We start from the raw sequence: 16,290 nt of genomic DNA on the forward strand, positions 1-16,290 counted from the left end.
GGTCAAGGCTAACCTAGGCTACATAGTGAGTTCCCTGACTACCATAGGGTTTAGGACAAAACCCTATTTCAAAAACAAACAAACACCAGAACATCCCAAGATTTTATTACTTATTATATATATATACATATATATATACATACATAAAATGTGTGTGTGTGTGAGAGAGAGACAGAGAGACAGAGAGAGAGAGATAGTGTCTACTCATGTATGATGCATTTGTGTGGGTTCCCTCAGAGGCCAGAGTAGGGCATTGGATCCCCTGGAACCAGAGTTACAGGCAGATGTGAGTTGACTAATGCAGGTTCTTGGAACTGAACTCATGTCCTCTGCAAGAGTCACAAATGGTCTTCGCCACGGAGCCATTTCTCCAGGCTCCCATCCCTAGGTCTTTATTATCTTCCCTTATAATTTACTAGTTCTCGTTTGCACAGGAAATAGTCTGAGTGGTGTTAAAGTATGACTCCATCTATTTAAAGTCAGTGCTGAATAACAAAGCCGAGATATTGCTGGCTGGAAGAGGATTGTCCAATAACTGTGTGACTCCTAAAAATAGATTCTATTGTTCTTGGTGTAATGTATACAAATATAGACTTGTAATGTAGTTCTGTGAACTAGAAAAGTTACGGTAGATGAAAGGCCATGGTTCTGTATATTGCAAAGCAAATATCATTAAATTTTGGTGAAGTACAAAAGCTGTATCTGACTGAAGAAGATTTGAGAATCAAAGTCATACTCGCCCCATCTCAGAACTTCTCTGTGTCTGTTTTCAGGTTGCTGAATCACTGAGCCATGGAAATATGGCCGAATGCATCATCTATAGATGGGTTCATCCTCTTGGGCATCTTCTCCCACAGCCAGACTGACCTGGTCCTCTTCTCTGCGGTCATGCTGGTCTTCACAGTGGCGCTCTGTGGGAATGTTCTCCTCATCCTCCTCATCTACACTGACTCCCGACTTCATACTCCCATGTACTTCTTCCTCAGTCAGCTCTCCCTCATGGACCTCATGTTGGTCTGTAACATTGTGCCAAAGATGGCAGCCAACTTCTTGTCTGGCAGGAAGTCCATCTCCTTTGTGGGTTGTGGCATACAAATTGGATTTTTTGTCTCTCTTGTGGGATCTGAGGGGCTCTTGTTGGGACTCATGGCTTATGATCGCTATGTGGCCATTAGCCACCCACTTCACTACCCCATTCTCATGAGTCAAAGGGTCTGTCTCCAGATTGCTGGGAGTTCCTGGGCTTTCGGGATCCTTGATGGAGTAATTCAGATGGTGGCAGCCATGAGCATGCCCTACTGTGGCTCAAGATATGTAGATCACTTCTTCTGTGAGGTGCCGGCTTTACTGAAGCTGGCCTGTACGGACACGTCCCTCTTTGACACCCTGCTCTTCGCTTGCTGTGTCTTCATGCTGCTCCTCCCCTTCTCCATCATTGTGGCCTCCTACGCTCGCATTTTGGGGGCCGTGCTCCGCATGCACTCTGCTCAGTCCCGAAAAAAGGCTCTGGCCACCTGTTCTTCCCACCTGACAGCTGTCTCTCTCTTTTATGGGGCAGCCATGTTCATATACCTGAGGCCAAGGCGATACCGGGCTCCTAGCCATGACAAAGTCGTTTCAATCTTCTACACAGTTCTCACTCCTATGCTCAACCCCCTCATTTATAGCTTGAGAAACAGGGAGGTGATGGGGGCACTGCACAAAGGGCTGGACCGCTGCAAGGTCAGCAGCAAGCACTGAAAAGCCGTGGTCCAGGGCCTGGCTGTGTTACCCGCTATTGGTATATTATTGGTAAGGCATTTTTGTTGTGTGAATCTCTCTTTCCTTCTAGATGAAGGAGAGTCATGATACTGCCTCTCTCACAGGGATTTTGTGGGGATCCCTTTCTATGAGTTTAAAACCTTACAAGGGAGCCCCGCTTCACTATTGTTCTTATCAGTTGTACATAACATCCTTCAATAAAATTTACTCTTTCTTAATTATTCTTGGAAATAGTTGTCTTTTATGAGTGCTTACTAAGGGCTGGAAATTGTCTTATTCCATTTTATCTTATTTAATAGGTAATTCGGGATAAAAAAAATGTGGATATATTAAATGGGAATTTTCCAGATGTCAGGAATTGAGATTTCTATAACACTTGAATAGCCTTAGCTTGCTCTGTGTTCTAGCAGAGGCTTTAGAAACTGCCCTTTAAATTTTTGTTTGGGGTCCAGTGAGACCAGTCAGCAGGTAAAGGCTTCTTCCACTAGGCCTGACAACCTAAGTTTGATTCCAAGACCCTCATGGTAGAAGGGAGAACTAAGCCCCACAGGTTGTCCTCAGACCTTAATATGCATTCCAGGGTACACATGTATTTAACATGCATACACAGAAAAAAATAAATGCAATTTTACAAGAACATGAATGGGTGTGTCTTTTAGAATGTTGGGATATATGCTTATTTGAGTCCTTTGACTATTTTTAAAATGAGTTTTTTATGAGTCGTCGTTGTTCTTTGTATGCTACAGAGACTGTGACCTTACCACTCATGCAAGGTACAGATATGTCTCCCACTCCCCAGGCTGCCCTTTTACTTTTGGATAGTAATACTGGTACACAACAGTTTTTAGGATTTTTATAAAGTCCAATTTATTTATTTTTTCTTTTGCTGCTTGTGGCTTTGGCATCATAACTGAGACTGTCTAATTGTCAAATTAAAGATCTTGAATATTGGCATCCATTTTATTGCTTCCAGTCTTATAGTTAGTTTATTGATCCATGTTCAGTTCATTGTAGCTTATCATGCAATGTAGAGGTCGAGCTTCATCCCCTTATCCATGTAGATGGATATCCGATTGTTCTAATGTTTTCTGAAAATTCAGACTTCTTCCTTCACTGAATGACATTAGCATCCTTGCCAACAGTCAATGTGTCATAAATATGTGTGTTTATTTAGAAAGTTCACTTCCTGTTTTCTTTCTGTTCATCTCTATGCCAGTACTCTACATAGTTTTGATTACTGCTTTACCACTGTTTTATAATCAACTTTGAAATTAGAACTGTGACTCCACCAGCTTCCTCTCTCCCTTCCTCTCTCCCTCCCTCCCTCCCTCCCTCCCTCCCTCCCTCCCTCCCTCCCTCCCTCTTTCTTTCTTTCTTTCTTTCTTTCTCTCTCTCTCTCTCTCTCTCTCTCTCTCTCTCTCTCTCTGTCTGTCTGTCTGTCTGTCTTTTTGGTTTTTCAAGACAGGGATTCTCTGTAGCTTTGAGGCCTATCCTAGAACTAGCTCTTGTAGACCAGGCTGGCCTCGAACTCACAGAGCTCTGTCTGCCTCTGCTTCCTGAGCACTGGGATTAAAGGTACACGCCACCACAACCTGACCTCTAGCTTTGATCTTATTCAATATTGTTTTTTATTGAGCTTCTGAAGCTTTCCATAAATTTAAGAATTAACTTCTCCATTTAAAAATTTTTTGAAAGCAATTGCATTGGACTTGATGAAACCACACTTTGAGCAGTAGTACACAAAGTGTTGATTTGTCTTTTTAACAACATCAGACCTCTCAATCTGTAAACACTGGGGATCTCTTTGTGTAGCGAAATGTTGTCTGTCTAATTGGACTACAATCTGCTCAACAGGACAGCATTCATGTCTTGACCACAAACCTAACCAATTAACTATGGTAAAGCTCACAGACTCAAGAGGAGAACCTTCTACTGTTTTTTGTTGTTGTTGTTTTTTTTTTAACCAATATAAATTTTTTTGAGAAAAGGTCTTATTATGTTGCCCCTGACTGCCGGGTACTCACTATATAAACAAAGCTGATCTCAAAGTCCCAGAGATCTGTCTGCCTTTGCCTCCTGAGTATTGGGATTAAAGGCATGCGCCACCATGCCCAGCCCTCAACATAACTTCTAACCACATTCAAATACTTATCCTTAGGTCCGCAAATGAGTGTAGCTCTCATTTCTCATCAAAGATGCTTCCTTCTTGCAGCAGATGGAGGATATTGTGGGGATCCATAACTGGTCAAAATGCAGAGAAATGACTGTGGGTGCCCAGATCCAGCCAGTCTACAAGGTAACCTCTACACCTGTCATTCAGGAAAAGTCAAGGAAGAGGGAGAGGATGGACTGAAAGAGCTAGAGAACCAGGATTCCTGCTGCAAGACAGTGGTGTCTTCTATTCACTTCGTTACCTAAACAAGACCTGCATGGTGTCAATGCCTGACAGTCAATCAATAGTTGATAAGACTGGGGGATAATTCTTTTTCAGGAGTGAGCTCCCTGATAGGTTGGTTACTCAATTCCAAGTGTCAGTCCTAAACACAAACACACATAGGCATATCACTAAATGGATTCAGTAGGATACATACATATAGATATAAATACATATATATCTATATGTATAAACGTGTAACAATAGTAATTAAAGAAAAAGGGATCATGAATTTTAGGAGTGGGGGGACATGGGGGCAGTTTGAGGGGTGTTAAAGGGGTAGAGATTAAGTAAATGTAGTATTCATACATGAAATTAAAGAAGAAAAAATTTAAATGAGAAAAATCAGACACCATGACCAAGTTGATTTCATCCCACAGATGCAATATTGGTTCAACATGAGCAAATCAGTAAATGTAATACAACATGGAAATAGAATTAAGGAGAGAAATCAACAACTGTCTCAGAGATACGGAAAAAGGTCTTTGACAAAGTTAAGTATTTTTCATAATCTAATCTCTGAAGTCACGAGGATGAGCAGAAACATGCTTCTATGTAATAAAAGCTTTATTAAACATACCACACGCACACACCACACACACACACGCACACACCAGCTAAGTAATGATAAGCTTAAAGTGTTTCCTCTGAAGCCAGGAATGAAACAAGGGCGGCCACCATCACTGCTGCTCTAGTGACATAAGCATTCTGGTGGTAACAGGAGAAAGAAACAGGTACAAACAGGAAAGGAAGAAAGCAGAGTATCTCTGCTTACAGATTTTAAGATTAAAAGGCCCCACTGACTCCACCAGAAAAGCCTTCTATCCAAAAAAACATTTCCAACAGAGTACCAGGATACAAAATCGGCATACACAAATCTGTAGCTTTTCCACACACCAATAGCCAACTTGTCAAGAAAGAAAGTGAGGTGGAAGAGGAGGTGGGGGAATCCCGTTCACAGCTTTAAAAAATATGGGGAGATAGCTCCATTGGGAAACTACTTGCTATACAAGAATAAGGACCTGATTTTGGACGCCTGTCACACACCTAAAAATCCAGACACCTCCACACTCATCTGTAATCCCTGGGGTGGGGGCATAGAGACTGACAGGGTCCTGAAGCTTGCAGGTCAGCCAGTGCAGCAGAATCAGTGAGATGGTTGTTTGTTTTTGAATCAGTGAGTTTTAGGTTCGCCGAGGGACATTGGCTCAAAAAATAAGGTGGTGAATGACCAAGGAAGATCCCGTTTCACACACACCTGCACATACCCACATGTATACAGGCATGCAAATACATACACAAAAAAATAGAAATTAATTTAACCTAAAGGAAACCAAAGACTACTACAGTCAAAACCTTAAAACACTGAAGAAGAAATCAAAGAAGATGCTAGAAGATGTAGATAACCCCTTCGCTCATGGATTGGTAGAATTAATGTTATGAAAAAGTGGGTTTACTATTAAAAGAAGCCCATGGGTTCAATGTAATTCCCGTCAAGATTCTAAGCACCTTTCTCAGAACTAGAGAGAACAATCCTAAAATTCTCAGAGAAGTATAGAAGATGCTAAATATCCCAAACAATACTCAGCACAGAGAGCAATGCAGGAATGATCACAGTGCCTGATCTCAAATTATGCTACAGGGCCAAATGACAAAAAAACAAAAAACAAACAAACAAACAAAAAAAAAACCCTGCATGGTGTTAACACAGAAGCAGACTTGTAGATCAATGGAACAGAAGATTCAATAAACCCAACAGCTGTAGCTGCCTGATTTCTGACAAAGGTATCAAAAATTCATTGGGAAAAAATGACTGCTCTCTCTCTCTTTCTCTCTCTCTCGTATGTGTGTGTGTTTTATATGTGTTATATGTACACCTGTATATGCAGGAAGAAACCAGAGGAAGATGCTGAGTGTCCTACCCTGTCTCTCTCCACTGTATTCCTTTGTGTCAGGGTATCTCACTAAAGTGGAAGATAAGTTGGCAGTCATTAATCTGTGGAAATCTTCCCTCCAAAGTTCTGGAATTACAGGTGTGTACCTGGCCACATATGGCTCAACCATAGGTCCTTTCATAGATGGTCCTGAAAAATTGGTATCTTCCTATAGTGGGGTGATACGAGGTCCATGTCTCTCACTAACTCAATTCAAAAGTGATCAAAGACCTTGAGATAAGACCCCAAACTCTGACATAGCTGGGGAAAAACAGAAAAGAATCATGTTGAGATACAGCATGTGGAAGCAGTATCTGAAAAGGCTTCCAAAAGCACAAAATACAATCCAACTGACAGACAGGAGAACACAAAACTAAACTTCTATACAGTCCAGGAAACAATTGCCAGAGGGAAGAAACAGCCGAGGGGCTAGAGAGATGGCCCAGTAGTTAAGAGTGCTTGGTACTCTTGAGGACCAGAGCTCAGTTCTCGGTACCTACATCAGGAAGCTCCTAAGTACTTATAACTCCAGCCTCAGGGGATCTGATGCCTACTTATGGCCTCCACAGGCACCTGCAGTTGTGTACACACAATCCCTAAATATGTATATAATTTAAATAAGAAGCAGCCTATAAAACAGAAAAGAACTTTGCTAATAATACATCAGACAGGGGATTAATAGCATGACTATATAAGGAACTCCTAAAATGAAACACACAAAAATCTAAATCATCCAATTAATAAGTAACCTAATGAACCCAATAAATAGTTCTCCAAAGAAGAAATAAAAATGGCCAATATGTATTTGAGAAAGGATTCAGTATTCTTAGCTCTCAAAAATGCAAACTGAAACTTCACCAGGATTTCAGCTCTCTCCAGTGAGGGTGAACACTATCAAGAAAGCAAATAGCAACAAGTTCTGATGAGGATTGGAGAGAGGGGGTCCCTATACAGTGCTGGTGGGGATTGGGGAGAGGAGACCCCTATACAGTGCTGGTGGGGGTTGGGGAGAGGAGATCCCTATGCAGTGCTGGTAAAGATGTGAGGGAAAGGAGACCCCTATGCAGTGCTGGTGGGGACTGGGGAAAGGAGACCCCTATGCAGTGCTGGTGGGGATTGGGGAAAGGAGACCCCTATATGGTACTGGTGGGGATGTAAAATGATGCTGTCACTATGGAAGTCAGCTTGGAGATTCGTCAAAAAAGTAAAAATAAAACTATCATGAGATCCAGCTATCCCTCTCCCAGGGATGTACCTACAGGACTGAATCACTCTACCCCAGGCAGACTTTTACACCCATGTTTGTACTGTTACACTATTCACAATACTGAACAAGCCTAGATGCCTATCGCTAACTGGATGGACAAAGAAAAAATGTGCTGCGTACGCACAACGTGATTTTATTCAGGTGTAAACGAAACTGAAATCAACTGAAGAACAATATGTTAAGTGAGATAAACTAAGTTCAGAAAGACAAATAAGCTATATTTTCTCTTTCATTTAGAATTTCATACAGTATATTTTAGCATATTTTCTCTGTCCCTCAACTCCTCCCAGATCCCCACTCATGCACACACCCACCTCACTTCATATTGCAGAAATAGGCTTGAAATCTTTGACCTTTGGTCAGGGTAGAGCTGATCCACCTCTATGGACCATCTTAATGTCCAAAATACCAAGTAACCACACCCTAGGTTAGGGTGTGTAGTCATACCTGTTGTCAACAACTTTGAAAGAGCAAAAATAAGCACAAACTCTCTGACCTCCAGTCAAGGTGGAACAGGCTCATATCTGTGGGTCTCTACAACCTAGCCTTTTCTGATATTGTCTTCCTAGTGCCTGTCCTATGTTACCTTTTTGTTGGCATTGTTTTCTGAGACAGGGTCTCACTTTTCTCAGGCTAGCCTCAGAATTACAATACTTCTGCTTCAGCTTCCTAATGCTGGGCTTGCCAATGTGGTATGCTACCTTTAGTCTTAACAATTTCTTAGTATGAGAGAAACCCGCTTTTCTGTGAACCTACAGGATGGTGGGCAGAAGGTGGACAGTGCCAGGAACAAGTGACCTCCGGGTGTGTTTGTATATACTTCTGGGGATTGCGCTAAAACACAGTAGAATTGAGCTATGAAGTAAGGGGCAGTGTAACTACACTAAGTGGATTAGGCAATGGGAAGCTGCTGGAAGATGGAGAAGCATGGGGCTCTAGAATATTCCAGGTAGTTGTTGATTCTACCTACACACATTACTTAATGACTGACACCAAAGTAGACGCATTACAACACAAAAGCCAAAGCTCCTACTTGTTTTTGGAACGGCAGGAAAACCCAGTATTCCCAGGTTGGTCCACAGAAACCCTCATGCCCTAGTTTCCACTATGTCTTCCCCCTGGGAGGGAGTTTGTTGTGGCCCCAGAGATGACTGGAGAACTTTGCAGGAAGCTCTCTTCCCTCAGAGGTTTAATTTCGAGAGACTGGGACAGAGGTGTGGCAGAGGACTGGTCTCTCAGGCTTATCGAAGCTCTCTTTCCTCAGAGGTTTAATTTCGAGAGACTGGGACAGAGGTGTGGTGGAGGACAGGTCTCTCAGGACTTATCGAAGCAGAAGCAACTCTCCTTAGTCACAGCAGAGACGACAGTAGGTGGGAGCAGACAAGGGATAAAACCTCTCAGGCAGGAGCTGGCCCTGACCCTACCAAGGGGTCACACCTACAGGTAAGAACTCTGCGTATTCCCTCGCCTTCTCTTCATGGTCCAAGTTCTTTTGGTAGGTTAGAGGTGGATCTTCTGGAAGACCTTCCTATGGCTTCTGCAGCAGGTACTAGACTTTTAGGGAGGAGCTCTCTCTTTTTCTGGGGTTTCTGTGGTCCTTTTCTCAGCTCCCATCTCCTTTCCATTTTAGAGTATCTCTTCAATATTTTTCCACAGCCTCTCGGAATACATTGTGTTTCCCCAGCTCCCGTGTGTACAACATAGAAGATTAGAGACTCGTAATAGTCAGGTGGGTGTTTTTTCCCCCTACAAATTTCCCTTCTATGTTTCCTAAGCCCTTTGCACTTCTTTTCCAAATCCATTTCTCTCGAGGGTCTGGAGGTACTTCAGCTTATCTGTGCTGTGACCACTTTGAAGATCTAACTCACTGGCTGCAGCAGCTGTTGCTGGGTGGTGGTAGTAGATGGAGCCTGCTCTCTAAGTCCGTTCAGACTCTGATTGGTCCCTTGCTGGTCCCCAGACATTTTTCCTGACATTGTTTCTGTGATTTCAGGTAAGACTTGTCCTCTTTGCATCTTGGTCCTTCCCGCCAGGTCCTTAAAAGCCACCGGTGTCTGTGAAAGTCACCACTACTGACACTCTCTTGCCTTCAGGTGTAGAACCTTGTGTGTCTCCATTTGGCTTCTGATGATGGGTTCTTTTGCCTAATCTTTTATACCATGGGTAGCATTGGCGAACACCTGGCTGCCTTGTTCAGTTCATCATTTAAAGCTGGACAGACAGAGTGGCCCTGAAAAGATGTGGCATCCTCAGAATGTCATCATAGGTTTTCAGAAGAGTATGGCTTGGTATTGCCAAGCCAAGGAACAACTGAACGAAACCCAGACTCCCTGAAACTGGCATATGTTTTCATGAGACCCTCAGAGTGTTGGGAGAATTGTCTCTTATAATATGGAGACATCAGATTTTATCTGAAAGGCAGCATCAATATCCATTCTAGTGGACCAACAACAACCACCTACATGTCCCCTTCTTGGATGCAAGGCATTGCTTGCTCTTCCTCTACCACCCACGTACTTCCCCCATCTTCATGTTCTCTTTTTGAAGAATAATTAGAACTCTGGGTTCATTTGGAGAAGCGTGTGTTGGTGCGTGCACTCCCTTCTCTTCGGCTTGTAGTTTTCTTTCTTTGTGAGAAATCTCTCTGGTGGGGCCGGTTTCCACTCCTTCTGACGCAAAGCTCTTCAAGGAAACTCCCAGGTGTGCTTCTGCTTGAGTGTCTCATCTATAACAAAGGCTTTGTCAAGATCTGATCCTACAAAAAAAGAAATTTTAATTAATAAGACTTCGGGCTGTGTTTTGTTCACTGACAAGGCAAGTCCCCAGGATGTTTTTTTTCCAAAATTATTTTAGCTATTTGTTCAATATGTGTTTATGAGTGCCTGCTGCAGACTCTGTGCTGTTTTTGCTGGCTTTTGTCTTGCAGGTTTCCATGACAAATCCTATTGGGCATCAATTTAATATATATTTATTTATCTTAACCAGGCCATTTTCTCACAAATTTAAAAATGCTAAAGATAAAAAATTGTGTCCCACGAAGACTTTCTTCTCTAACTCGGTGTCAGCAAACAGACTCCCATGATTCTTTGCTCTGGGTTAGTGCTGCTGTTTTCTTGCATGCTAGCCTGGATATTTGGTTTGTGAGTCCACGTGTCCATTGCCTTCTGTGCACTGATGCACTTTAAAACAATTTAGAGAGAATTCTGTAGGAACTCACTAAAAGCCTATTTATTATTTACACCACTCCATTGTTTATTTAGCATTTCCTCTATTGAGTAATTAGATTATTTATGATTCTTTTTTACTTTAATTGAATCTACATCCTGTCTACAAGTCATTTTGCACACATTCAAACATTTCTGTAAGATTGCCTGCCAGGAGAGCTGCTCAAAAAAACAAAACAAAACAAAAAAAACTGCTCCTATTTTCTAAATATGTCTACTGAGGGCTTTTTTTTTTCCTGTGCCATCCTCTTGTGACTTCTTTTCCCAGACTCTAACCTTGTCCTTGTCTGTAACACTTTCTTTATCTCACTCATGGTTGGTAAAATGGTTTTTCTACTTCCCTGGAGAAAGTCTCCTTTCACATCTCTATTGTCTTACTAGTTTTCCTTCGCTGGTTGATAGAAAATTTTTACGTCTGCTAGCCTTGGATATCGGCTCAGATTAGAGTGTTAAGAATTTGTATTAAGAACAACTGGCTCTGAGCGTGCGTGAGGTATGCCCATTGCAGCCTGACTTACAGGACTGGTTTGTGTTTCTCTCTGTGGCATCGGTAGTTTTGAGTGGTTCCTAAGTTAGTCACATTCCTGACTGCTGGGAGAGTCCTCTGCTTTCCTACCTGGTAGAAATGAATCTGGGTCCAGGAGAAAAGCCCAGGTAATGCACCGTCTCCACCGGCCCTTTGGACTTGCAGTGGCCTCAGCTCCCCTGGTCTGCGACTCCATTTCTTTCCCCTTCCCCAGAGAAGCAGTGTAGTGTGTTTGCCAGGGGTGAGGAAGGCCCCCTTTATGTGGGGTAGGTGAGACATGTATGGCAGGGCGTTTCTTCAGCGGACTCCCAGGAGATCCCTTTGCTGACCTCATACTCGTCCCTACAATGCTGTATCCTGTAACCCATTCTGAGCACCCGTGGTGGGGGACAGGGAGGGGGGTTGCTCTCTGGTTACTATTTTGTATTTTTACGGCCACTGCAGAGCTTAGCTTTCTTAGTTGGAAGTTGGTCATCTTCCACCCAGCTGTTGCAGTATCTAAAACTATTGACTTTTATTGTATATGTGGTCACTCTCCTTAGAGAGAAGGTCTAGAGAGGTCCATGAGGGCATGCACAAGCAACATCTCCCCCCAGGACTGGAGATCTTCAGACCATACATATTTTAAAGGGAACCGTTAATAACCCCCAGTGGTTGAGAAGAGGCTTTAGGGAGTACCTGGTACAATCCTCTCTCCTTTCCCTGCCACAGAGGCAGAACGGTCCCCATTGTGTGTCCATCGACGTGACTTTACTCAACTTCTTTCCCTCTCTTGGAGAGAGTTTGTGTTTTTACGTGTGTGAGCTAATGATTTTAGCTTTGTCTGTCTTTCTGGAGAAGGCGCCTGTGGCCTCTATTGGCAGATGCCCCTGTCTCTACCCCTTCTACCCCATCAGGATGTGTTGTATGCTCAGCCCCCAGTACCCAGAATTTCATCTGTTCTTGGCCTTCTCACTGCCCTGGGGGAGCTTCTAAAAGAACCCCAGCCCAAACACTTCCATTTGCAAAATGCCAATGGCCTTGAGAGATTCTACTTGTGATCGTGTGGATTTTGGGAAAAATTGTTCCCTTCCACCATCGAGCCTAACATATATATGGCTAAAAATGCCTGGCTAAAAATATTTTTCAGTTAAGTTTTTTAAGTTAAGGATTTTATTCCATACTTGTTGTAATTGTAAATAAATACTAGGACTTTTTATTTAATTTTGCTAGCTGATTGGTGGTAATTATGGGAAGACTTATGATTTTTAGGTGCTGAACAATTCATAACTTAATTTTTTTCATTTCTTGAGTCACACAATAGCCTGATTTAGCCTAACTTTAAAATTAAACTAATTTTCCATGTTTCTTATAGAAAATGTAGAAAGTACAAAGTACATAGGACAAATTACACTGTTAATACCCTGGTATATTTTCTTCAAGCCTTCAGAAATTCTTAAAAGTATTAATAATTTTTTAATATTAAAATGTCATAAATAATCACGTGTCATGGCACACACCTGTAATCCCAGCACTGGGGAGGCAGAGGCAGGTGGATCTCTACAAGTTTGAGGCCAACCTGGTCTTCAAAGCGAGTTTCAAGATAGTCAGAGCTGTTACACTGAGACACCCTGTTTCAATAAAATAAAATAAATGTCATTGATATCCCATTGACTAAATATTATTTTGCCATATATTATAGTTTATTTAGTTACTTCTGAATTTTTAGTGTGTGTGTGTGTGTGTGTGTGTGTGTGTGTGTGTGTGTGTGTGTGGTGGACAGAGAACAGCCTGCAGGACTCTTTCCCTCCTAATGCGGGTTCTGGGGATTGAATTTGGGTTGTCAGTCTTGGCTGTAAGCACCCTTGCTCTCTGAGCCACCTCCCCGCCCCTTAGTTACTTCTGTCTTTTGGACTCTCCATTGCCTCCACTATTCTTCACTTACTAAGCTTCTCAGATAAGAAGTACTATTAGGGCCAGTGAGATGGTTCAGCTGGTAAAATCCTGAAGACTGATGACCTGAGTTTAATCCCTGGGACACATGTGGTGGAAAGAGAGAACTGGCTTCAGCAGGTTGTCCTCCGACCTCCACACACACAGGTGCAGGAGAACATGGGTGTACATCCCCACCCTCACAGTATGTTATTAAAGTATTTTCTAAAAACATACTGTAAACTCTCATGTGTATGCACCTACACACACACACACAAATGTAATTGAATTAACATGCTATATGCTTTCATATCTGAAGATAATAATGAATCTTCCTTGGCCTTAGTTTGCCATTAATGAAATGAAGTTAATGGCCATCTTTTTTCTCCAAGGACTTTGTGTTCTTATTTGGTTTTGTTTTGAAGTAGGGTCTCACTATGTAGCCAAGGCTGATTTTGACCTCAAGATCCCCCTGCCTCAGTGTCCCTCGTGTGGGGGTGGGATTACGGGTGTGCACTGCCACACCTGCAACTTTCAGGGTGATTATGAGGCTTACATGTGAAGATGCCACAGAGCCCTCGCCATGGTTCCTGGCTCCTGACAGATGCTCTAAGTAATGGCACCCGGCCACCACTTTTAAACCACTAAGTGCTGCTAACGTTCCCACCGCACATCTTCACTGTCCATCGGCTTCTGTGCCTACTGTTATCTCCATTTAGACAACAACAGGAAACCAAAGTTTAGTCGGGTGCCCACTCGACCATTTTCACTGCCTATGTGCTTTTCTTAAAAGAGCAAACCCGCAAGTGGTTAGGACCTGGGGCCTTTACTGATTTTATGTTATCTTACTGTGTGGTGATAGTGCTTGAACCCAGAGCTTTGTGCATACTAGGTAAGTGATCTAACCCTGAACGACATCCCCAGTCAGGTATGAGACAGGAGAATAGAGCAGTTTCTGCTAGGGACAGAAACTGTTTCCCCCATGAATAAGCAACAACAATAACAACAAGCTTGAAACTAATTTCTCAGTTACGTGAAGAAAGTGTTAGAATTTAACAACCAACACTATTTTTTTTAATCTTTAAAGAGTTTACACACTTATTCTAGACCAAGTCATATTTAAAGATGACAACACATTGGGCAAAGTCACAATGTCCTCAATATTATGTTATATATATATGTGTGTGTGTTTTATATATATATATAATATATGTGTGTGATTTGTTATATAAATGTGTGTATATGTATATGTGCATATATGTGTTGTATATATATTATATATATACATAACACACATACATATATATATATATATTTATATGTTATAATGTTGAATGTTTTAAACCTGCTTGCAGATCCCAGCTCTTCCTAACAATGGCCTGGGCAGGAAACCAGACTCTCATCTCTCACTTTGTCCTCCTGGGCCTCTTCTCTCGCACTCCGCTGCACCTCTTCCTCTTCTCCATCATCATGGTCATGTTCCTGGTGGCCCTCTCTGGCAACGGGCTCATGATCCTCCTCATCCTTGTGGACTCTCGTCTGCATAGCCCCATGTACTTCTTCCTCAGCTGGCTGTCGCTCATGGACCTCATGCTCATCTCCACCATTGTGCCACGGATGGCTGCTGACTTCCTCATGGGGCGTGGCTCCATCTCCTTCACAGGCTGTGGCCTCCAGATCCTCTTCTTCCTCACTCTCCTGGGGGATGAGTGCTTCTTGCTGGCCTTCATGGCCTATGACCGCTATGTGGCCATCAGCAAACCCCTGAGGTACTCCGTAGTCATGAGCCGCCGTGTCTGCTGGCTCATGGTAGCAGGGTCTTGGCTCTTTGGCCTGGTGGATGGCCTGATCCAGGCCGTTTTTACACTCCGCTTCCCTTACTGTGGCTCCCAGGAGATTGACCACTTCTTCTGTGAGGTTCCTGCTGTGCTCAAGTTGGCCTGTGCCGACACCTCCCTGTACGAGACCATGATCTACGTCTGCTGTGTCCTCATGCTGCTCCTGCCCTTTTCCGTCATCTCTGCCTCCTACCTCCGGATCCTGGTGGCAGTGCTCCGCATGCATTCTGCAGAAGGGCGGCAGAAGGCCTTTGCTACCTGTTCCTCCCACATGATGGTGGTCTCCCTCTTCTATGGGGCTGCCATGATCACGTACATGCGGCCACAGGCCTACCACTCTTCCAAGCAGGACAAAGTGGTCTCTGCCTTCTACACCATGATCACCCCCATGCTCAACCCTCTCATTTACAGTCTAAGGAACAAAGAAGTGACTGGAGCCCTGAGGAAACTCCTGGGAAAGTGTCCCTGTGGTAGGGGAGCTCTTGGTTGAAAAACGACATCGGAAGATGTGAACTATGGAACTTGAGAGCCTGGATCAGTCCACTGTGGTTTGACTGGGGGAGACACAAATGTGGCCTATTGAAAACACATGCACACATTTGTGTTTTCTTCATTCTTGAATATTTTTACTGAGTATAAAATTATATGTTGACAAATTCCTTTTTAGTCTTCAAATGTCTTTTTGTTAGTTCTTCTAGTTGCTTCTATTAAGAAGTCAACTATGTATTTTAATGGAGATCCTCCATTGTATGGTTACTTTTGGCTATTTTTCTCTAGATCTCTTGTTTTATGTACTTGAAAATAGTATGTCACTAGCATGGGCTTGTTTTTAATCAGTGAACTTGTATTGCCCTAATATTGTTGGATCTTTGGGAAAGACTAGAGCTATAACTTTAAAAATAATGTATATAAATAACTATCAAATTTGGGGGCTTTTGTTGACTTTGTGCTTGCTTTGTCTTTTTGACAGGGTCTCAATATGTACCTCAGGATGACCTCAAACAATCAAGCCTCCTGCCTCAGCCTCCTCTTGCTTAGATATAGCACTATGAGGCTCAACTCTTCCCTCCTTTCTTAGACTCTTTGGATTGACATTCTACAGACACATATTCATCACAATGATCCTATGATATATGAGCTTTGTCCTCTAACTTAACCATTTAAGACTATCAGGATACCCAAACATGAGTATCTGATGCAGCCATAATTCTTTCATTTGTCTTCATTTTGCTTTGGTTCTACAATTTTTTTTCTTAGTTTATTTTGCAGTTCAAGGGTCAGCAATCTATCAGGCCAAATCTGGCCCACTGTCTATTTTGATCAAGTTCCACTAAGTCTCCTTCATGCTAAAACAAGAGTTGGGTGGTTGTGACAGAAATCGTGTGGCCTACAATA

General features: G+C 42.7%; 2 protein-coding genes across 2 annotated transcripts; both read left to right on the forward strand.

The window, feature by feature from the left end:
• Positions 1–792: 792 nt before the first annotated feature.
• On the forward strand, positions 793–1,740 carry LOC130877896 (olfactory receptor 56). The gene has a single exon (XM_057775541.1). It carries the CDS (start codon positions 793–795, stop codon positions 1,738–1,740), a length of 948 nt encoding a protein of 315 aa, XP_057631524.1.
• Positions 1,741–14,431: 12,691 nt separating this feature from the next.
• Positions 14,432–15,385, forward strand: LOC130877488 (olfactory receptor 56-like). Its single transcript, XM_057774842.1, has one exon. The coding sequence runs from the start codon at positions 14,432–14,434 to the stop codon at positions 15,383–15,385; it is 954 nt and encodes a 317-aa protein (XP_057630825.1).
• Positions 15,386–16,290: the final 905 nt, after the last annotated feature.

Source organism: Chionomys nivalis, chromosome 7 (assembly GCF_950005125.1).
Source record: "Chionomys nivalis chromosome 7, mChiNiv1.1, whole genome shotgun sequence".
NCBI lineage: Eukaryota > Metazoa > Chordata > Mammalia > Rodentia > Cricetidae > Chionomys > Chionomys nivalis.

Coding starts and splice junctions, on each gene's coding strand:
- LOC130877896 (XM_057775541.1), top strand. CDS start 793: ATGGAAATATGGCCGAATGCATCATCTATAGATGGGTTCATCCTCTTG.
- LOC130877488 (XM_057774842.1), top strand. CDS start 14,432: ATGGCCTGGGCAGGAAACCAGACTCTCATCTCTCACTTTGTCCTCCTG.